The sequence below is a fragment of the Bos indicus genome, chromosome 18 (assembly GCF_029378745.1).
Source record: "Bos indicus isolate NIAB-ARS_2022 breed Sahiwal x Tharparkar chromosome 18, NIAB-ARS_B.indTharparkar_mat_pri_1.0, whole genome shotgun sequence".
In the NCBI taxonomy this organism is placed as follows: domain Eukaryota; kingdom Metazoa; phylum Chordata; class Mammalia; order Artiodactyla; family Bovidae; genus Bos; species Bos indicus.
In genome coordinates, this window is record NC_091777.1 from 2,584,372 (window position 1) to 2,608,595 (window position 24,224).

At 41.8% G+C, this 24,224-nt stretch overlaps 1 protein-coding gene across 1 annotated transcript in view; it reads right to left on the bottom strand.

Annotated features, from left to right (window-relative positions):
* The window catches only part of GLG1 (golgi glycoprotein 1), a 127,656-nt gene that overhangs the window by 14,933 nt on the left and 88,499 nt on the right, over positions 1-24,224 (bottom strand). The window contains exons 5-17 of the mRNA XM_070770311.1: positions 21,926-22,129; positions 20,816-20,887; positions 19,695-19,878; positions 14,481-14,695; positions 12,118-12,239; positions 10,551-10,652; positions 8,738-8,891; positions 7,649-7,786; positions 5,435-5,521; positions 4,121-4,183; positions 3,252-3,365; positions 2,327-2,415; positions 1,059-1,176 (exon numbers count right to left, since the gene is read on the bottom strand). Of these exons, the coding sequence (XP_070626412.1) occupies positions 1,059-1,176; positions 2,327-2,415; positions 3,252-3,365; positions 4,121-4,183; positions 5,435-5,521; positions 7,649-7,786; positions 8,738-8,891; positions 10,551-10,652; positions 12,118-12,239; positions 14,481-14,695; positions 19,695-19,878; positions 20,816-20,887; positions 21,926-22,129 (1,662 nt within the window). The remainder of the gene's footprint in view (positions 1-1,058; positions 1,177-2,326; positions 2,416-3,251; positions 3,366-4,120; positions 4,184-5,434; positions 5,522-7,648; positions 7,787-8,737; positions 8,892-10,550; positions 10,653-12,117; positions 12,240-14,480; positions 14,696-19,694; positions 19,879-20,815; positions 20,888-21,925; positions 22,130-24,224) is intronic.

Below are 24,224 nucleotides of genomic sequence, written 5' to 3' on the forward strand. Positions count from 1 at the left end.
AGTCTTCTCAAGAAGACTCTTGAGAGTCTCTTGGACTGCAAGGAGATCAAACCAGTCAATCCTAAAGGAAGTCAGTCCTGAAAGATAATCAGTCCTGAATATTCACTGGAAGGACTGATGCTGATGCTGAAACTCCAATACTTTGGCCACCTGATATGAAGAACTGACTCACTGGAAAAGACCCTGATGCTTGGAAAGATTGAAGGCAGGAGGAGAAGGGGACAACAGAAGATGAGATGGTTGGATGGCATCACTGAGTCAATGGACATGAGTCTGAGCAAGCTCCGGGAGTTGGTGATGGACAGGGAGGCCTGGAGTACTGCAGTCCATGGGGTCGCGAAGAGTCAGACACGACTGAGCGACTGAACTGAACTGAGGTGAAATAAATACGATTCAAAATACAAAACATAAAATTAATACATATTTTTAGCTGTCTTCACATGGCTTGGGCCTCACCTCAAAGGTAAAGTGGAAGGTGTCCTCTCAGTGTACACTGGGCGCCTTCCCAACACCCACGTCACCTTGATCACCAGAAAGCTCATCAGTGAGTGCCTCCCCTGAGGGGGACGGGGCACAGATCTAAAACTACACAATCCAACTGGAGGAGGACCTTTGTTTCGTGCGGGGTCAGTTTTCTCTTGTTTCTGTTTTCCAGCTGGAGATGAGTACTGGAGCAGGTGGCCCGGGTGTTGTGGGCAGCCACCGTGCAGCCACGAGGGAGACCAGCCTTAATGATGAAGCTGGTGCCCAAGGACAGCAGAGTGGAGAGGGAGAGACCTCAACCCTTGAGGACATTATTGATGCAATGATTGGCATCACATGCTCACAGCTTGTCTTACAGCTGGACTTCCAGTTACGTGTGGCAAAAAATACTTAATCATGTTAAAAAAAAAAAAGGGAAATGAGAAGCTGTCCTCTGGTAAAACTTTAGCATGTAGCTCTAAGTCTTAACCATCACGCTTGTGGCTAAAACCTTCCAATTTGCCCTCGCCCTTCACCCAGCTCTCTGAACCCTGCCCTGTGGTTCCTGGGACCAGAGCTGTACTCCCAGGCATTACCATCTCCAGCTCCTCCACCCGCAGCTGCTTGCGGCACTTCAGGGACACCCTGTGTTCCTTGACTTCCTGGAGAGTGTCGTTGCGCACGGTGGTGCTCAGGCAGATCACCACGTCCACCCTGCGCGGAAACAAAGAGGCCTGAGCCAGGCTGGAGCCACACAGAAGCAGACGGTCGAGACCTGGGCTGGGGCAGGGGCCACACCAGCCCTCCAGGGCCCATGTACCCCTTTACCATGTTCTGAATGCCTTTCCTGTGAAGTCTCACTGTGTTTTCAGAGCGCTCAATGCAGCAATTTGACTGTACACGTCACAAACACTGGGCCCCAGCCCGAATGCCGACAACATGCCTGGCTGGTGGGGTGGCCACAGAGGGGATGTGTGTGCAAGGACAGTTTAACACTTGTTTTGTCAAATGCATGTGACCAGAGAGGAATGCTACTCCACTCTCAACTCTGGACAGTGTCTTTGCTACACTGTGAAAATACACTCTGAGAAGGACAGAAACCTAAGCAAAAATGGGAACCCGGTTTATCTGAGGGGATATGCATTCCGGAAGTTCACTTCTGCGAAGAGCAGCATAGGAGAATTTGGGAAGCCATGCTATCAAAACTCATCATTCTCCTCATTAGGACCTGGTTCCTAGATGAATACAGTGTTTGTTTCTTTACTACTCTCTCACTCAGTGAAGGCCTGTGTGGCTTCCCTGAGAGATGATGTAATGGGATGATGCCCAAGGACATCAGCTAACCTCCTATCCACACTGCAACCTGCTCACTTAAGTACATAAACCTGTATCTGCTTCATCAGTTAGGCGGTCTGCACGGGGAAATGAAACAATGCTCCTTTAGGCCACAGTCTCCCCACTTTAGAACTACTGCCAGGCGTGGCTCTCAGCTGCCACAGAGAGGCTATGTCCAGGCAGCCCAGGGCCTAGCCGTAACACCAAGGGGTGTACGGGAGGTCACCCTCCCAGACGGGGCTCGGCCTTAACACCAAAGAGGTGTGCAGGAGGTCACCCTCCCAGACGGGGCTCAGCTGTAACACCAAGGGGGTGTGCAGGGGGTCACCCTCCCAGACGGGGCTCGGCCTGAACACCAAAGAGGTGTGCAGGAGGTCACCCTCCCAGACGGGGTCCAGCCACAACACCAAGGGGGTGGGCAGGGGATCACCCTCCCAGATGGTGGCCGGCTGCCTGACATCTTAGCTACTCATCCAGCAGCCAAGAGGGGCTGCAGCGAGGCAGAACGAATCAGTTAAAAGCTACATACTTCTTCTTTATGTTGGGGCAAAGCTTCAACACGTCCTCCTTGCAGGCCATTTTAAACTTGTAAGAGAACCGAAAATCCTTCATCTGCACCTGAACAAGAAGATGGAAAAGAAAATCAGCAGCTCTGTGACAAGGCCTCACCGGCAGTGCTGGGTGTAACTGTGCTCATATGCTGTCTGCAGCAGCCTGCCTCCCGGCTGGCACAACCCTGTCTCCCTCAGGCTCCCTGGCTTGCGGAGCTCCCCGCTGCACGCTCCTGGGTCTTCTGCTCCCAGGTACACCAGCTTCCAGTCACACACAGGCAGGGCCTCTCCCCCAAGGTCTCCCTGTGGCGTGCTGCCTCACTTCCTTGACGCTTCCATTCAAACACCTCCTTCTCAAGTCCCCTTTTCTCCATCACCCTGCAGGCAGTACGCTGCTTTATTTTTCTTCACAAACTCAGCTGAAACTATATACTTATATGTAAATGTGTTTTTGCTTTTCTTTCACCAGAACGCACCCAGGTCGCCGAGGGCAGCGTGTGTCTATTCTTCCCCATCTCCCAGTGCCCGCAGTCCAGAGGCCCTGAGAGCCACTCGAGGAAGCAGTCAGGGAGGCTAGTTCCCCAAGAAGAGGTCAGTTTTACAAAGATGACTAGATTTCATCCTCCTGGGAAGGAAGTGCTTGCTTTATTAGAAGTACTTCACTTAGGCCTGGGGTAACTACGAAGATTGTGGTTTAATCTTCTTATTCAAATACCAGACCTGGGTAGCATGATTTAAAAGAAAGGCTTAGATCCTAGTGTACTGATACCCATCTGAGCTGCTGCACTAAACAGGTATTTGGAAAAAATGACTTTTCACTGAAGAGGTGCTCTGATGTCCTGAAAGAGGAACAGGTTCAACAGCCTAATCAATGGAGACAAGGACGTGCCGGGCACTACTGACCAGCTGGAAGTGGGTGACTCCGACGGCGCACTTCTCGTTCATATCCTTCTGGTGTTTGTTCTGAATCAGACACTCCATCAGGTCCCCAGAGTCTATCTGGTTATCTGCCACATCCTGGGGAAGGCAGTGCATACTTAACACTTCATTTGTAACCATTCCTGAACAAACCCCATACCCCAGCCCATGAAAAAATGCAAACGAGACTGATTCTAGAGCCATTACAAATAAGGCGCATCAGAAATTATGTCCAAATAAGCCTGAGAAATGATGAAGAACCAATGTTCAGTGAGATAAAATTTACACAGCAAGTTGCCCTGCATGAAGCTCCAATAAAAACGTGTACTATGCAGTCCTTTTAACTCCTTTCCTTGTATGGAGCGGGCAGCAGGCTTGGGGATAACATCTAACATCGTCTCCTGGTTGTCAAGACTCCTATGGTTTCTGAGTATGTTTTACTCCCACAATTTAGGTAGTTCAGTGAGTCATAAAGTAATAGAATTCCCTCAACATCAGGTAGAAGGAGACAGCTGAAAGGGGAGAGCCACCCTACTGTTAGCAAATCTTGGTGGTATGTATTGAAGGCAACCCAGTCCTGCTAAGGGGGTTCCCCCTTCTCCTTTCCTTACAAAGGGCATCTTGGCAAGTGGTTCTAACCACCTCTCTGGTCGTCCACGAGGGGTCAGCAAACAGGGTTTCCCAGGATGGTGGACCCCTCCTGACTCCTCCTGATGTTGTTTACATTTTCAACTTTAACTTGTTAAAGTTGGTTATCACTCAGGAACAATGTGGGCATTGTAAGTCCAATACACGTGGGGGCCAAAGCCACAGTGAAATTGGTTCTAACCCATGTTCCTCCAGATGTCACTTACGTGGCAAAAGTTCTGAATGATGGGCTCACAGGCTCTCATCAGCAAGGCTTCTATTTGAATATCCTGTAGAAAATTAAAATATGAGTAATTCTGCTTTAGAAAGGGCCAGGGGTGGGGGAAGGAGCTATTTCTTTCTCTGCGTCAGTGTCATCTGATGGGTAAATAATCCATTAAGTGCATTTGGGAGCTTTCCCAGCATTTCAATGAGCGCCTCAGCATGAACAGAGGTTCCATGCTCCTCCTCTAATGTTCCTTCATGGCACTGTGGAAGGCGAGTTTTCCAGAGGCAGATTCCCCTTGCGCTTGAACAAGAGGGAAGGCAGGATTAAGAGCAGTGGGGAGAAAAAAAAAATTTACAAATAATACTAGAGTATGTAAAGCCTTTGGAGTTTCTCCCCAGAGCCAAGTAGTTCAAAATGAAAACAGGAGTGACTGACATCTATCACCCCGTCATCAGACCAGACGACAAACCGCTGCTTCCAGGGAACACATGCTAACCGCCTTCAAGGGAACTAACTGCTGTGCAGCACCAGCTGCTGAAATAACATTGTCCTTTAAAGAGCTGCACACCCTAGAATGTCCTCATTAGCCCACAAGGACGATAGCAATGAGAAAGGAGCTGACAGGAGATAAAAGAAGGCAGCACACTTTTGAAAAATAGAAGTGAAAAAAAAAAAAAGATCCCGAGAAATATAATTTTATATATTGCCCATTTTGACAACTTAAATAGTTCTAAAAGGTTAATGGTAAACAAAACAGCAACTCCCCGTTTCCCTGATGTCTGGCCCTACAAAACAACTTAAGCATTTTTAAATGCCTCCCCTTCAATGATAATCTCTGTATTTTCAAATAGTATGCCTATGCTTAGAAGGTTTTTTAAATCTCACTTTTTATATTTTAGTGGGTTTCAGGATGGAACAAAGAAAAACACATGTAATCAATCTTCCATGTTTAACTGCAAATCCCAGGCGTTTATTTCAGTGAACACACATTACCAAATGATCTAACTGAAAGAGCTAAAGGATGACATAATAGGAGTGCTTGGGCTATCCTTGAATGTGACTAATACTGGTCTAGTCACTATGTTAATTCTGATTTATGAAGCAGATCAAAGGGCCAAATGCTGGAGAAACGAGGAAAGGGGTTCAGGAAGCACCACAATACTCTTCTTGATAAAGCAAGCAGGCAATCTGACAAGGTTGCTTTTGTTCTACAGAGAAGCTGCTCTCTCAAGAGTCTCGAAACAGCGGAACTAAGAAGGAAAGAAAGGCTGCTGACAGGGCACTTTCCTTCCACAAGTTGCAAACTGCTTACCTCGGACTCTAACTCAGTGAGGTTGCCAACTATATCTCTGCACTCCACAGCTAAGTCATCGAGATGATCCTGGAGGCATTCAAGCTCCTGCAAATAAAAAGGCAATCTCTTAGCATTTGTTAATTATATCAACGATCAAGGGGAGATGAGACACCAGTGTCCACTTCCTTTTCAGAGGTCTTTTCTTTTTAAAATGAATTCACTGAACAAAATGCTAAAGCTTTATTTGATTCCCCAAATTGGGATTGTTGAAAAGACAATGAATGATTTGATGTATCAGGGTGGTTTGACAAAGGGGTACAGCAACCATGCAAATCCTTCAGAAGGCCAAACTGGTAAGTCCACAGAGAGTCAACGTTTGGGTGTTCTCAGAGCCTGAAGACCTTACAGGCATTCATTCCATTCCGTCAACACCCTGCTAATCTGTACTTTCATGATAATCACTGGACAAAATATTCAGTGAAAGAGATGGCATATTTTAAGACTCCTCATGGGCAAAGCAGGCTGGGGACACAGGGTCTAAAACACAGTAGAGAATGAATAGGTCCTGCAAATCAAACCTGGGATTCTAACCCTTGCCCGAATAAAAGGATCCTCTGAGGGTACCTGCACAACAGGTGAGCACACTAGAGCTTGAGTAACTAAAAGCTATCTTACCTGGGAACTGAGCTGGAGCTACCTTGTAACATCAGTCTATTATTAAACCTAGAAGTTTTAAGTTTTACATTTAGCTTACTTTCCAAAAGCACATGAACAGCTATTTCTCAGCAAAAGGCTTTGTTAAAGGATCAAGTTTAACTTCCTGACTATTCTGCAAGAATCTGTTTTGGAATCAGAATGGAAGGGGAGGAGAAGGACTGCAGGAATTATACAAGAGTCAAAAAGGGAGTGGAGGGGTGGGGGGACCCTAAAGGAAAATGCATAAAACTTCTGGGAGTAGATAAATGGCTAGAGGGAAAATTCCATTTGTGAACTCATTTCCTAAGTTTAGCTCCACAGTGATGGGCTGTCATGTGGTACAGCTTTCTCACCGTTACTTTATAGAGGATATGAAAGGAAACTGTTTCGTGGGATTCCATATGACCATATCCCTTGTTTCATTAGACAGAGACAGTAGAAAGCTAAATTATATGCCATTTTCTAACAATAAACTCGACAGAACTACAGTAGGCCCAGGAAACAGACAGCCAAAAATGATATTCCCAGGCCAAGAGATCTGAGTAGGCATTATGTTGCTTTTAAAAAATGTCCAATTGCTGCATATGTGACTTTTTACTAGTTTAACCCCAGGGGGTGTTTTGGAGCGGCACAAATGGAACTGTTCATGCCTCATTCTAGTATTAATGGGGCTTTAAACTAGCAGCCGCTCCTCATTGCTTGGTTCCTTCACCTAGAGATAAAGATAAGCCATCTTCCCACTTAATTTGCTGGGATGCAGTAACATATCTTACGTATCTTTTTTTTTTTTTTTAAACTAGGCACAAAATCCCAATAAGCCGCTTATAGCGCGTACCTGATTCTTGGGACTAGTCCTTTTCTACTCTTTCCTGAAGAGGTTACAAGTGCCTGGCTAGGGCTATGAGCTCTGAGCAAGAAAGTCAATACACTTCACTTCTCTGAACATCAATTCTATCAATTACTAAGTGGAAAATATAATTCCATTCCTACATCTCTTTTAGATCTGTGGTAGGGCAAGCACATACACTATTCATGCATATCAGTGTACATATCTGTACCCTGCCTTCCCTCAAAAGGACTTAACGTACCTTATAAAAGAAAAAAAAAAGCAAGATAAAATAAATTAAAAATGAGTAAAAAAAAAAAAAAAGGAAACTTTAAGGAGAGTGGAACGAAGCCAGTAGCAAGTCAGTACACAAAATGCCTACAACAAAATCTTATACACTTGCTAAAGGCAGGCTACATCTTTGGCTCGAGGCTTTTCAAGAGGCAATACAAGGAGAGAAAACAATCAGTTATAAAATGTAATAACCGTAACATTAAACCAAACTAGCTGCTTAGGAGAAGTACAATTACAGAGACCAAAGGGAACATTTTCCTCAGGATTTCTTATAGAGAGAACAATGAATAATATAACAAATCCCTCTGTGAAGTCGGTGGAGATGGATTTCACAGTGTCGGTAGCCCACATAAACGCTCGTCATGACCAGCATTACTGTTGTCGCCACAGGATAAGCAGGTAGCTTTGCCACCTACCTGTCCGGTCTCTGTTTTCTCACTGCACCATTTCCCCAGATCGATCAGGCACTTGTCTTGGAGGGCGGGATCCAACTTAACATCCATGGCACGCTGGTGGAGGATCCTCTGGACTTCAGCTCGGCATTCCCGTGAGAGCTATATGAGAAATAAGAAGCAAAATACTAACCAAATGACACGAGATATACAAAATCTATCATCAGAAAACTGATATATCTTTACAATTATTTGAACCAAACTTTGTATCTCATCTCTTCCAGAAGAAAAATTAAATGTTCTAGGAGGCTTCTGAACACCTTTACCTCTTGGAATGTGATAATACATTCAGCATTTTCTAAAGTATCATACGAAACACTATCCTTTTCTCAGAGGATCCTGATAAAAGTGAGTTAGGACCAAATCGCTACACTGTACACATGAAACTAATATAATATTGTAAGCCAAATGTCAATTAAAATGTGAACTGGATTCGTCTGGATAAGGTAGAGAGTTTTTTTGTTTAGCTAAACCAGTGTGCCACGACCCTGTGAATGCAGAGTAGGATGCTGGTCCTGATTTAAGAGAGAATAAACAGTATGGGACTGGCAGGCAGCAAATGCTGCCAAGCATATACAAATTTCCCAACAAGAGGCAGCACTTAGGGCAGAGGAGTACCAAGAGCTGAGGAAGAGGCTGCCGCTCCCCTAGTGCACTGGGGGGAGGCCTCATCAATGCAGGCATTACGGGTCCTTCCGCCAAGAGCAGATGCCTAACAGCCCTTTATGTCTTGGCTAAGAGCTTCTAATGGGTCTTTAAAGCTACATAAAGTTAGGGTAGCAAAATCTGTCTACTTGTCTTTAGATTTGGTAACATAAAGAAAAACTGGAAATGTCCTCTCATTTTGTTAAAAACATAAAATCAGATGGGAAGAAGCTGGTAGAACAACTCTATGTACAGTTACTGAATGAAGAACCTTCAAGTAATGAAGTAACCCTCTTCTCCAGATACACTAACAGTTGTCTTAGGATGAACAAGAATCTCAACAGTGCGTAGCAAACAAATTAAACAAACGACCAGCAGGAAGAAATGAAGTCAGTATCGAGTGCATACCCTCCTGCCCTGCTCCTCAGTGCGGTAGGCATGGCGGTATAAGCAGGAGAACACAGCTCCGGGAGGCATAAGTTCACTGGTTTCATTCCAACCGTGAGTGTGGCAAAGACGCGATGCATCTCCCTGGCATTTGCGGTACAAGACAGGGTCCAGCCTGTAAGGTTAAGAGTTAAGAGACAATTACTCTTTCTATGCCTTTCCTCCTAATGACATGCTAAGGGGTTTTGCAAAGTGCTTGTCTGTGTACCGGTCGAGAATCACTTCTAGGGTAATGGAGACAGCAGGTAAGCACAAGTATATTTCTGAATTCTGTTCTTCAAGAACACACAGTAGTCAATCTGGAGAAGTTTAACCCTTAAAACAGAAGATTTAAGTTCTACCTCAAAGATGGTATCCTGCAGTGTAAAGCACACATTACAATAACGGACTCGGCATTAACCTGCCCTGGTTGAAATGAGACAAGGGTTGTAGCTATCACCAGGCAATTTGCAGCTTTTCCTTCCATTTTTTTCCAAGTGTGAGTATAATTCAATCCTACTTGCTATACTAGATTCATTAAGATTAGAAAAGGACAAGATAAATAATCGACTCAAGTTCCTCTCTAGTAGTTTCCTATGCAAGGTAAGGCAGTTACATTTTTAGTTTACCTGCACATGCTTATCAATTTAAAAAACTTTTTTGACAGTTAATTCTGACTCTGGAGACAGTGAGTTAGGTGATGAGCCGGCTGCATCTCCAAATCAAACCAATGGATATTTCATTCTGTCTACATGATAATGTCAAATTTGAGGGAGGGCTACTTAATGGGAGGAAAAAGGCTAATATTTAATAAGCAGCTTTAAAGGTTGTGAAGCATGGGGTGGGAGGTGGGAGGGAGGTTCAAGAGGGACGGGACATACATACACCTATGGCTGATTCACACTGATATATGGCAGAAACCAACACAATATTGTAAAGTAATTATCCTCCCATTAAAAATATAAAGATTGTGAAGCATCTTTTGATCATGGATGAAGGAATCACAGAAGAGAAAAACCAAAAGACATTAGAAACCAAAACCCAAAGACATAATTTTTTAAGGTAATAGACTCAGTAAGCTCTTCGCTATTTCAATTTAGTATGAAACTGAAATAGCAGTTTCATACTTACTCAGACAGCATGAGTAAGCATGGGGAAATTCCCACCCCACTTTCTGAAGTCCTTTCAGGAGCTAACTTGAGGAAACAAAAACACACTGAGTCTTCAAATAATCTCTGTTGACTGCAGCCAACACAACAGTTATTCTGACCATGACAGAGAGTCTTCTAGTTCATTGACCTCCCTCCCCCCTTTTCTGGTTAACAGGATGAGAAGAGAATCAAGTTGTCATTTACTGATAAGAGCTTCTTAAGATAGAATAAATTTAATAACTTTGAATTAGTCACAGAAATAAAGTGAAATCCCATACCCAAGACAAATCAATAAACATTAAAAATCACTATTCTCTTCTTAGAGACGTATTTGAAGATGCTTCTGCTGCCCCATAGGTGCCCAATTTCTTTCCAGATGGGTCTGTGATATCAGAAACACCTGACCCTGACTGCCAATGTAGTAATTAATGGGGACACGGGGACAGACCTGTAGGGGCGGCCTCTGCCTTTAGGTACTGTTCTGAAAGCAAGAAAGAGGTTTTTCTGGAGATCAGAGTGCCAGCTATCTCACAACTTAACAAAAACAAATTAGTAGTGATTATTTTTTTTTAAAATGTGAAGGATAGTGACTATCCAGGAGAACAGGCAGAGGCTTAGACTTATTATGGCTTCAGAATACTCACTTCCAATCTCGGGAGATGAAATACTGCAGCTCTAAGAGACGGTGTTCACAATCTTCCACCATTTTCTCTGTGTATAAATGTTCCATCAGGCATGAGAGGATCCTGGGCAGAAAACAGGGGTGAAATTGTAACGAGGGACAGTTCTGGCTCAGAACTCTAACACCAGTACTTCCTTGTCTGCAGAAAAAGCCATTCAGCTATTTTCCTAGGCAATCAGGAACTTACCTGCCTAAGAATCACTCAAATTAACTCAACCTAACCGTGACTCTGCCTTGTATCAACTTCAGAGCCACTTAGCACTGAGGACTCGGCTTATACAAGATCTGTGCACAGCTGCTTTATAATTCGCTGTTTATTATGAGAAACTTCCAACCATACAAGAGTAGAGAATCTAATATCCATCTTCCCCTCCCATAGCTTTATCAATCTATGGCCAAGTTTGTTTTAACCTTATACCCCCTTAGATGATATTTTGAAGTAAATCCCAGATACCCTACCATTTCATTTGTAAATACTTCAGCATGTTTCTCTATAATATGAAAACACAATACCTTTATCCATCAAAGAAATTAACTTAAAAATCCTTAATATAATGAAATATCCTGTCAGCTTTCAAATTTTTCCAATTGTCTCATGCCTTTTCACATGTCTGTTCAAATCAGGACCTAGAAAAGGTCTACATCCTGCATTTAATTGATAGTATCTTAAATCTATTTTATCTGTAGGTGTTCCCTCCTCCCCCCTCCCCCACCTCCTTGACAGTTGTTTTCCTATTGGTAAATAGTCAGTCTTAACAGGGTTTGTCTACTTTCTCCAACCTCTTTCCTTAAGGAGGAAGACCTTTCTCTAACCTCTTACCCCAGCATGAACAGCTGGAGGGTATGCATAGCAGAACGAAGAGAAACGTGGACTGCATTTGTTTTACATGGTTGGGTACTGCTGGCTGCAGGCTATAAAGATTTTTGCAGAATGGGAAACCTGTTCTTTCTTGCAACCTGGTTTTAAGAGCTATTTGCATATCATATGGAATAAAATCAATACGTGAGACTCCAGTGATTTATCATAGCATTTTACAGCTTTTCTAGATCTTGGATATAACTTCAGAGTTCACTGTGTCCACAATGAACCCTTCCAACCACCACATTTTGTGTTTTATTTCAAGTATAATTAATTACTCTCTAATAATTGTCAAGAATCCAACGTATATGAGTCAATATACAAAGGGAATGGAAAGTATACAGCCAAACAAAGCATGTATCATTTTATCCTGAGAGTTTCTCTTTTATTTGGCCATTAAGTAGAATGATTCAGTGACCTAATGTCTAAGACTGTGCCTTCTCAGTCACTGTCAACAGACATCATGACAAAGCCAGGACTAGGTTCTCTACCTCACAGATGAGGCAGAGCCCAGGTCTCAATCCCAACACTAGTCTTAACAAAAGCTGGTATGTGTTCCTGTTTAATGAAATTTCAGTTGTTGAACCATCTGAGTCATTTGTGGATACGTTCCCCATGTTGCGCTGCCAGATACAATATGTGGATAAATACCACAAACAAGATAACCTACATTGGGTCTCCGGATCTTATGTGTTTGCAGGCTGTCTGTATTACAGATTCACAAGCTTCATTCAAAGCTCTATCAATGCGGTAATCTGCACCAGGGTCAGTCTCCTGAATCAGTGTTTGAAGCTGGATTGAAAAAAAAAGAAGGAAGAAAGAAAGTCACTTACCATCTAGGGTGAGCAGTGCTGTATCTTTAATTAGTTCTCAGTACGGTATATCACCATGCACTCTTAACAAAGTACTACGATCGTCACTGGCCAAGCTCAACAGCTCTGGTCAAATATGTTGTAACTGGTTCCTCTACTTTGCAGGATTATAACTCATGGTAGGGATAGCTTGCCTACCTGTATGAACCATCCCTGGATATTTGCAGAACAAAAGAACTTTACAATATAAAAGCTGCCTCTTTCCTCACATCTGTTAATCAAATTATTATAAATTTGATATTCAGTGCAAAGCCAGAGCTGAGTGGAGAAGAGTCAACAGAAGATATTTCCAGTAAGAGATCTGATTTGGTCTTAAAAATCTAGAATTTGAATTTTGCTGCAAAGACACTGGCATAAAACAAGTATACTCTGGTTCATTAAAAGGAGATGTGAGATTTCAGTTGTAAGAAATATCAATGATAGAAAATAAGAATATAATATTACTTATAATTTCCTATTTTTTCTCAACTTTTTTATATACCCAAGAGATAAACCAGAGCTTGTCTATCACAGTATACAGAAAAATACTTGTCATTATGCAGCTGAAGATGAGAATATATTCTTTAACATTTACTTCTGCTTCCAACCTTTGTCATAAAATAAAGTGAAAGCATGAGAAGATGTGCCTCAGATTCTTTTTTTCCCTGTCTTTGAGGAGAAAGCAGTTGGGGCACAGAAGAAAAAGCTCTAAATTCAGGATGAGAAAACCTGCGTTCTATTAATAGTCTGGCACTGGCAGATATTAGCTCTGAGAACAAAGGCAAGTTGATTAACCTCTAAGTTTCAGATTTTTTAACTGTGGCGGATTATAACAAAGAATAATATATAGAAGGTTGTGTAAGCTGCAAAGCTTTTCAACAGATTAAAAATAATCATTATTACTACAGATGGGCAGCAGATGGTGTTTTGGGGTGGAAATCTTAAATAACACAAAGCAAATTTGAAAACTACAATCCTTCTGCTTGGGGTTCCCTTTGTTCCAAGTTAAAGAATTGGAGACCTTTTTGTGTCATGGATTTAGCCTCTGCAGGAGCCTTCTCTGAGCCTCATCCATTTTACCTACACGCTTACAGAGGTTCATACAAAAGCACTGACCCCATCACATATCTGATTAGAGAACAAAGATCAAAAGAAAATGAAAAAAGAAAAACCCCAAATCTGTCTATTCTCAAAGAAGTCAACAAACAAGATGAGAGAAATAGGAAAAATTTCCAGTTTCCTGGGATGGAAGTTATTTATACCAATTCTCTGTGGCAATTTGAAGAAGCTACAAAATGCAGTGGTTAGTCAGTAGGAAGATTATTACTACTGTCAAATGACTACCAATTTTATTTATGATGTTTGCTGATGAAGACCAAAATATTTACATCTTTTTTTGAGAGATTGTTATTAAGCATCATGCAAGTCTGAAAGTTTCTCTAAGAACTGTATCAGTTAAATATCCCTGACTGACAGGCCAACTCTGAGCATTCTCCGTGCATGCACCAGACTGCAGGTTCTAAAAGACGACAGCAAACGCCCGACAGAACAGGAGGCTAACAGCTCGAGGGACCACCACACCAGAAGCCAGGGACAGCAGTGTGGGACGTTAACCAAGGGCGTGAATGGTTACGTGATTATACACCCCCCCGACTGCTTAGAAAGACCCGAGAAAACACTTCCAAAAAATGATTAGTCTAGAGGACAAACAGCAGTCTCTTCGGTCTAGGAGAGACTGGGCCCAGATTTGTTCAGTCATAGCTGAAAAGAATTTAAGTTCATGTTCACAGGGTATTTGGAAGAGTATATACTCATTAATAATTATTCTGAAGCTTCACAGTTTGTTAACAGATCACTAAATCAAAGCCACCAAGGAGAAAACAAAGAAAATTAATGGTCAACAACAGACAAGTGTGGAAGTCTATTGTATCAAGGACGGAAACCTTGAGAAACAAATTACTGCAGAACATTCCTCCATCTGACTGAGGATAGATAATGAAGTAGACAACTAAGAACATTTTCTCCCTCTAGATCATCTATCTTCAGTTTTTGCCTAGTTCTTAATACCTAAAGTTCACTGTGATGACCCAGATAATCCAGATAAATAAGCTCAGGAAGAGGAGGTTCCTCAGCAGATAAAATGTTTTAATAGCAAAAATGGCAGGAGAAAATGGGTCCTTACCGCCTGCTGGCAGTTCATTCCAAGGTTCCCCTTCTCCCCCCGCACCACCTTCATCAGACAGTGCAGGGTCCGCCCTTTCCGATGCAGCCCCGAGCAGTGGTGCTCGATCTCCCCTCGGCAGCTCAGGATGATCTCGGGGCTCAGAGAGAAGTCTTCCATCAACATGCGGCGGTAGTCCAGCATCTCCCCCTGGCACTCGCTGCTCACCTGCCGCCCTGTGCGGAGGCAAGGCACAGCGCCGCAGGGCATCAGGGTCAGATGCTGCTACACATGGGAAGTACAAGTCCATCCCTCGACTACAACATAGGACTGAAAAGCTGAGAATTCAGCAAAAGCTTCATCAGCGTAAAACTCCAAAGACTAGGGTTTACCTTGTCAGTGTTCAGTCTTACACAGATTTATACTACTGAACTAATAATGCATGTGTTTTGCCAACAGAAGTCTTATCAATATAAGATAACTACCAGAGTGAAAATGAAAGCCAGGAAAATCCCTGGCTTACAGCCTCTAAGCTTGTGGAAAAAACTTCAGATACTCGCTATGGCTCTGCAACTCTTCCTTGAGCTGTCAATGCCATCTGCGAAAACTTATTAAAAAAACAACAACTTTACTGAGGTATGCTGCCATGCTGTGCTCAGTCATGTCTGACTCTGCAGCCCCACGGACTGTAGTCCACCAGGCTCCTTTGTCTATGGATTCTCCAGGCAAGAACACTGGAGTGGGTTGCCATTTCCTTCTCCAGGGGATCTTCCTGACCCAAGGATCAAATCTGCATCTCTTGCATCTCCTGCATTGTAGGTGAATTCTTTACCACCAAGGTATAAATGACATACAACAAACTACACTTTTAAAACATGTAACTGGATAAGTCTGACATACCAATGGAACCACCACCATAATCAAGATACTGAACATATATCCATCAACTCCAAAAGCTTCCTCACGTTCCTTTAGAATTCCTCCCTTTCCTCTCTACCACTTACCTCATGCCCAGTCAACCACTGCTTTGCTTTCTATGATTACAGATTAGTTTACCAGTTTGCAGTTTTTAGAAGTTCATGTAAATAAGGTTCATATAAATGGAATCATATGCTATGAACTCCTTTTTGGGGTCTGACTTCAGACTTTTTGAGATTCAACCATGAATCAGTAGTGTGTTCCTTTTTACTGCCAAGTACTATTATCCTGTTATGTGGTTATACTACAATTTGTTTAAAATCCCTTAAGCCATTTATGGACATTTGGGTTATTTCCAGTGTTGGGCTATTACAAATAAGCTGTTATGAGCATTCGTGCACAGGAGTTTATATGGACATGTGCTTTCCCATCTCTTGGGTAAATATCTAGGAGTTACACAGCTGGGTCATAAGGTAGATGTATACAGAGCTTTTTAAGCAACTGGCAAACTACTTTCCAAAGTGGCTGTGCCATTTAAATTCCTATCAGCAGTGTAGTTCCAGTTCTTTTACATCCTTGCCAACACTCCATATGGTCAGACTTTTTAGTATTAACAAGATTACTGGAGTGGGTAGCCATTCCCTTCTCCAGGGGAATCTTCCTGACCCAGGGATCGATCCTGAGTCTCCTGCATTGCAGGTGGATTCTTCACCGTCTGAGCCACCAGGGACTCCCAACAATGTATATAACTTCTGTGAATTATCTGTTCATATCCTATGGCCGTGTACTTGTTGAGTCTTTTTGTGTTTCCTGTTAATTTGCAGTTTAAGAAGATTATCTATTTTTTTTTAATGCCAAATTAGATGTTATACTGTTTTATGATATGCCTTTAATAGTCAACAATCTCCACCTTTACATTTCAGGGCAATTTCATCAAATCAGATCAGATCAGTAACTCAGTCGTGTCTGACTCTTTGTGACCCCATGAATTGCAGCACACCAGGCCTCCCTGTCCATCACCAACCCCTGGAGTTCACTGAGACTCATGTCCATCGAGTCAGCAATGCCATCCAGCCATCTCATTCTCTGTTGTCCCCTTCTCCTCTTGCCCCCGATCCCTCCCAGAATCAGAGTCTTTTCCAACCAGTCAACTCTTCGCATGAGGTGGCCAAAGTACTGGAGTTTCAGCTTTAGCATCATTCCTTCCAAAGAAATCCCAGGGCTGATCTCCTTCTCTCAAGAGTCTTCTCCAACACCACAGTTCAAAAGCATCAATTCTTCGGCACTCAGCCTTCTTCACAGTCCAACTCTCACATCCATACATGACCACAGGAAAAACCATAGCCTTGACTAGACGAACCTTTGTTGGCAAAGTAATGTCTCTGCTTTTCAATATGCTATCTAGGTTGGTCATAACTTTCCTTCCAAGGAGTAAGCGTCTTTTAATTTCATGGCTGCAGTCACCATCTGCAGTGATTTTGGAGCCCCCCAAAATAAAGTCTGACACTGTTTTCACTGTTTCCCCATCTATTTCCCATGAAATGGTGGGGCCGGATGCCATGATCTTCGTTTTCTGAATGTTGAGCTTGAAGCCAACTTTTTCACTCTCCACTTTAACTTTCATCAAGAGGCTTTTGAGTTCCTCTTCACTTTCTGCCATAAGGGTGGTGTCATCTGCATATCTGAGGTTATTGATATTTCTCCCAGCAATCTTGATTCCAGCTTGTGTTTCTTCCAGCCCAGCGTTTCTCATGATGTACTCTGCATAGAAGTTAAATAAGCAGGGTGACAATATACAGCCTTGATGTACTCCTTTTCCTATTTGGAACCAGTCTGTTGTTCCATGTCCAGTTCTAACTGTTGCTTCCTGACCTGCATACAAATTTCTCAAGAGGCAGATCAGGTGGTCTGGGATTCCCATCTCTTTCAGAATTTTCCACAGTTTATTGTGATCCACACAGTCAAAGGCTTTGGCATAGTCAATAAAGCAGAAATAGATGTTTTTCTGGAACTCTCTTGCTTTTTCTATGATCCAGCGAATGTTGGCAATTTGATCTCTGGTTCCTCTGCCTTTTCTAAAACCAGCTTGAACATCAGGAAGTTCACGGTTCACATATTGCTGAAGCCTGGCTTGGAGTATTTTGAGCATTACTTTACTAGCGTGTGAGATGAGTGCAATTGTGCGGTAGTTTGAGCATTTTTTGGCATTGCCTTTCTTTGGGATTGGAATGAAAACTGACCTTTTCCAGTCCTGTGGCCACTGCTGAGGTTTCAAATTTGCTGGCCTATTGAGTGCAGCACTTTCACAGCATCATCTTTCAGGATTTGGAATAGTTCAACTGGAATGCCATCACCTCCACTAGCTTTGTTCATAGTGATGCTTTCTAAGGCCCACTTGACTTCACATTCCAGGATGTCTGGCTCTAGGTGAGTGATCCCACCATCGTGATTATCTGGGTCGTGAAGATCTTTTTTGTACAGTTCTTCTGTGTATTCTTGCCATCGCTTCTTAATATCTTCTGTTTCTGTTAGGTCCATACCATTTCTGTCCTTTATCGAGCTCATCTTTGCATGAAATGTTCCTTTGGTATCTCTGATTTTCTTGAAGAGATCCCTAGTCTTTCCCATTCTGTGGTTTTCCTCTATTTCTTTGCATTGATTGCTGAGGAAGGCTTTCTTATCTCTTCTTGCTATTCTTTGGAACTCTGCATTCAGATGTTTATATCTTTCCTTTTCTCCTTTGCTTTTCACTTCTCTTCTTTTCACAGCTATTTGTAAGGCCTCCCCAGACAGCCATTTTGTCTTTTTGCATTTCTTTTCTATGGGAATGGTCTTGATCCCTGTCTCCTGTACAATGTCACGAACCTCATTCCATAGTTCATCAGGCACTCTATCTATCAGATCTAGGCCCTTAAATCTATTTCTCACTTCCACTGTATAATCATAAGGGATTTGATTTAGGTCATACATGAATGGTCTAGTGGTTTTCCCTACTTTCTTCAATTTAAGTCTGAATTTGGCAATAAAGAGTTCATGGTCTGAGCCACAGGCAGCTCCTGGTCTTGTTTTTGCTGACTGTATAGAGCTTCTCCATCTTTGGCTGCAAAGAATATAATCAATCTGATTTCAGTGTTGACCATCTGGTGATGTCCATGTATAGAGTCTTCTAGATGTTATACTGTTTTATGATATGCCTTTAATAGTCAACCATCTCCACCTTTACATTTCAGAAAAATTTTATCAAATACCCAGACCATAATCAAAATTCTCCAAACTGCCTTCAAAATGTCCTTTGTTTGGTAGTCAGTCCAAGACCATGCACTCTCTCTGGTTGCTATTCTACTGGCTTTTAAGAGATTTTAACTACTCAGATACCAAAAACAAAATCACCACAAACTTCTGAGCTTTAACAACTGATCTTTTCACACCTAACTTTTAATCACTAGTCAACTGTCTCAGCATGATTCATTAACCAGATAGGAACTTCATTTTTAATAACTTATAGTCCATATTAAGAAATATTCTTTTTTTGGAAAAATTTTTTGGCTATGCCAAAAAATGCAGTGTGTAGGAGCAAACCCTCACCCCTACAACAGAAGCACGGAGTCTCAGCCACTGGACCTCCAGGAAGGGCCCAAGAAAAGTTATTTCTTAAGGACCCTGACCTTTAAACATCCTTCTTGATTCCTTTGTCAAGGATTCACTTTTGGACTGAACAGACTCTGAGTCTGACCTTATGAGATAATCCTTCCTTTCTTTTCTGTTTAATTTCTTGATAAACACTGTTAGACTAATAGTAGTACTTATCACTTATCATATGCTAAGTGCTATGTCAAATAACCTCATTCAGTCCTCCTCATAAGAACTCCTCAACACAGGTAATGTATTTTTGTTTTATAGATAGAAAAATGAGATTTAGAGAGAGTACAAAACATAAACAATGGTCACCCAACCAGTTAGTTTGCTGAAAGAGTCATAATTTGAAGTCATGAAGTCTCTGACCCAAAGCTAATGTGCTAAATCATTATACTTCCCTGACTCTCCTAAAACTGCTGTGCCACAAGCATTTTAAAAATTAAAATTTGAATTTGAGAAATAAACCTTAAAAAAAAAAAGCTGGGACGTAAAGAAAAACAGAATTTAAGGCCATTAAGAGGAAAGGCCTTCAACAAGACTGAGGGCCTCCAAGCCCTCAGCCTAGAGTTCTGCTTCCCTAGAAAGACTCTTGAGTCACAGGGACAGGTGTACTCAAAAGAGCTAACACAGGAGCAAAGATCCAAAAAGGAGTGGAAAACATAAAAAGAAATGAACTCTCACCTCTATGCACAGCTGACTCCAGACACATCAGAAGGTAGGAAAGCCTGGCTTCCCGGGACCGGGGAAGGTTTTCCACGTTGCACCGGTATTTCTTCAAGTCACTCTTACAGGATTTGGCCAGTGAATAACTGACTTTATAATCCTGGGCAATCAGCTTCTGGCGGGTTGTTAGTGCTTCTCGACACTGAGGAGAGAGTGCAGCAGGAGAGCTGTGAGACTGCTCACATGGTCCAGCCGCTCACATGTCCCTCTAAGACAAGCAGAGGCTCATGGCCAGGCACAATAAGCAACTGCAGTCATTAGCAAAATGTCTGTGTTTAAGTTTGGTTAAAATTGAGCACAAGTGTGCTGAAACAGAGTGGCAAGAAGAAGCGATATATGAGTGGGCAACTCTGGAATTCTATGGTGAGCTGCTGACTGTTGCAGCAATAGCAACTGTCCAAACACATAAATATTTGGTAGATACTCATACATCAACTTGACAATGTATTCTTTTCCTCTTCAACAAATGTCCCTAAAGTAAATTTCACCAGAATGAAAGTGGCAACGGACACAACACTCTGGAAGTTCCACTCTGTACTTTTTAAACATAATTATTCAACAGTAAATGATATAAGGAACTGAAATAAAAAATAGTTCTTCAGCTGCACAGCAAAGTAAATGACAAGACAGCAAGGCCCAAAATAATTACTTTTAAAAATCATAAGAGTCTCTTGCATGCAGTGAGGGACAGAGGACTAACAGTAATGAGAGTGCTTAATGAGACAGCTGCTGAAAAATTCAATTGCTAATTACCTATGAAGCACATTGGTTTGGTTAGTTGAAACTTCTTGAATGCATAGGGATGGGTTCAGTGTAACTTTGATTAAAATTCTTTGATTTTACTCCCCAAATTGATTCCCCATTGACTTCCCTAAGTCCAGATATCACGAGGAGCTTCACTTTTTTCGTTTAAATGTAATATGCTTTGGTTTCCTACTAAAGGCCCCGTATTTTATTTCTGAAAGGTTAAGCTGTATCAGTATTTTATATTTTGGTATGAGTTTATATTGTGTGAGAGGATTTAAGAAAGCTTTTAGGAAAATGAATAAAATGCTGATCTGTTTCAAAGAAATACTTACTTTTTCACTCATGGACTCTTCAAATTTATGGTTAAAGAGGCACTTATATACTCTGCCTTCACCAGCTTGTGTCTGTAAGATGGAATACAACACCATCACCATCACCATCACCACTAGCTAAGTAGTTATGCTGGGCATAATCCATAATCTTATATAGGACTTTCTATTAAATTATTATCATGCTGACTATCTTTGAACACATGACTCAGCCATTTACAAAATTTAGCAGCCTCTGAAAGAAAACAATGATTGCAGTAAATATGGAAAAAAAAATTCCCATGGCGTTTGGCTCCTGTCACGTGTTCCCAGATGTACTGTTAATTAGTGAACCAAGAGAAGGGTCAATGAGTCTCCCTTCTTATAACTTAATGTTGCTGCTGCTGCTGCTGCTAAGTCGCTTCAGTCGTGTCCGACTCTGTGTGACCCCATAGATGGCAGCCCACCAGGCTCCGCCGTCCCTGGGATTCTCCAGGCAAGAACACTGGAGTGGGTTGCCATTTCCTTCTCCAATCTAGAGTCAGTAAAACTCTGGCAGTGGCTCTGTTCAGTGGTTCTGATATATTAATTCACAACAGCAGACAGTGGGAACATACACAAGACACTCTCAGTCCTTTGTGGTAAAGGTGGAGATTGTTTCTGACTACAGGGTTAGAAAGTTGTTCTATAGAGTATGCAGGGAGTAACCAAGGACTTGGTTTTAAAAGTTAGCTGTCTGCTATTTCCTTCATCTTAGCCCAAACTACCTCAACATAAATATGTAATATGGCCAAGTTTTAGCCATGGGATATACATGAATGGGATTCCCTGGTAAGATAGGATTCCTATATGTAAATTAGACTCCCAAGAACTGAATTGAAAAGTGAGATAAAGTAGAAAGAACATCGCAGTGGAGACTGAAACCAAGTGTTCCCTAGATATTACGTCCGGCCTGAGCAGCCAGTACCCAGATAACTTCCTGTTTTCCTGGGACCTACTCCACCTTCCATTTCAGTGGCTTTTCTACATGTGACAGTGTTGGTTTAATTTTGGAATCAAGTATCCAAAAAAAAAAAAAAAAAAAACAACTAGGAAGAAAGAAACCAAAGAAGAACAGTTTCTGAGCTGACTCACATTTTCACAAAAACGTTCCCGATCATCTCGGCAGGCAAAATACAAATGCCGGTCCAAGTGAAAGTCGTCAGAGGACAGCTCTGCCACCCGGAGAATGGCTTTCTTGCAGAGTTCAGAGACTTGAATCTTAGGGTCTCGTTCTTCCGCTTCCTTCACCAGGCCTTTCTCCAAGCATGATACCACCTCGCCCTGTGAATGTGCATCCTAAAATAGCAAGGACACAACCATTTTAAAACTCTCACCAACATGAGCTTCAAAATAAACATCATTTAGTTAAACACAAAACAACAACAAAAACCCTCAACACAGAAGTTTACCAATGTTCCACTGAGACACAGGGTGGGGTCCAATCTCACTGTGGAAGTTACATCAGATGCCCTTGATAATCTTTGGTAAGAATGTTAATACTTGAGAGCTATCAACAGAAATACAGATCCTGGGAAATTTAAGTCCATTCAGTCTGCACTAGAAACAGAAACCTGACTTTTAGAGTTTAAAATGTCAGAATGTCTTTCTTTTTTTGTGACTGCACCACACAACATGTGGGATCTTAGTTCCCCAGAGACTGAACCCACAGCCCCTGCAGTGGGAGCCCGGGGTCCGCCACCGGACCACCTGGGGAGTCACAAAAGGCCGACGCCTTAGAGAGTCTCTGTTCACTCACCTCCAAGAGCTACATGTTTCTCAAATAACAGTGCTTCAGTCACGTTTAAAAAATAAGACAAACCACGGAATTTAATGAGGAAATATGCTAGAGAGACCCTCTTTCTCTATTTTCTACTGTCCACAAAGACCCCCACTTTTAGAGTAATGTTCACTTTGATGTTTTACATTTATCTTAATGTGATTAACAAGATTACCACCAAGTATACAAACTGCTTTTGAGAGCTTTCCTAAAACCGTCCAATTATCTTTAAGTGTACATTGCATCAACCCCATAGCAACCACAACATGAAAAATTTTCCCTAAACATTTTCAGAGTTCTAATCTTCTATACTCAGAAGATATGCTTCAAAAACTTGAGAGGTATATCTATAAATACAGCAAACCAAAGCAACAGAAAATAGAGTGCCATCATTTACTGACACATATACACACACAGGCACATAAAATCTCGTTACAGTAAAACACCACATTCATGAGGTCATCTGTATGTAAGACTCCTAAAATTAGGTAGGGAAACACTTATTTTACTAAAATTTCAATTCAACAAAAAACCATGTATTTTCCCATTTTGCTGTAATAGGGTTTGTTCCATAGCACATTAATCTCCAAGTACTTTCTAGAAAATGTTCATGCTCTCTCCTAATACACTTGTGAAAGAGAATAAGAGCTGTGATACCTCGAGTGCAGCTGAGTAAACAGGGTTGCAGAGCATCAGGCACCCAGCTAACAGGCCACCATTGTTTTTTATGGACCTTGGAGTTCCATGAAACTCCTACAATTTGTATGTGGGTTATGTGTATTTTTCCTGAGGAGAGTTTGTAGCTTTCATTAAATTTCAAAAGGTTTTTTAATCCAAAAAAGATCAGGAAGCACATTACACGGGCATATTCTCGTGCTTCCTATTTTCTGTCTGTAGCTCAAACTCTGTCACTAGCTTGAAGATTCCATCCAATGCTTAGAAATCTGAGATGATCAAAAAGTATTATTAGGGAGTAATTCTGAAGGGAGAAAAGAAACTCTGATGAACAACTGAAAAAAAGATAAGGAGAGGGAGGAAAGTGGACACAAACCCCAGAAATTCAGGCTTAAAACAAACCTGTGATAAAGATTTGGAAACATATCAATCACTTATTATTTACAGTTTACAAGAGATTATGATACACATGATTTTATGGTATAAAATCATGTCTCATACCAAAGTCAAGTAGCTCATAAAACACCTTACTGAGATGGTCACTAGCAATTAGGTCATAATCGCACAAGAGACTGAAAATAACAGCACATGTGTCAACTCTCCATTTAGACTTACTTAGCCTTTAGTTCTGGCTTCACAGGGTCAAGAAACGATTTCCCTGCAAAGGATCTAAATGTTTCTCTATATACTTAGGGTTCACAATTGTTTAAACATAGCAGCGTCACGGTGTGAGACCCTTTAAAGAATGTGAAATGTAATTTTAATTACAGCAATTATAGCACCACATATTGGCATTAGGCCAAAACATCACCTCCATCCATTAGATGCTCTCTTTTATTATTATCGTAACTTTAGATAATTTTTTCAAATAAAAGATTTTTCAGGAATTCTTCTCAGTTCCCCAGAGTCTCTCAGCTTTCCAGGTCAGCCAGTTTGAGT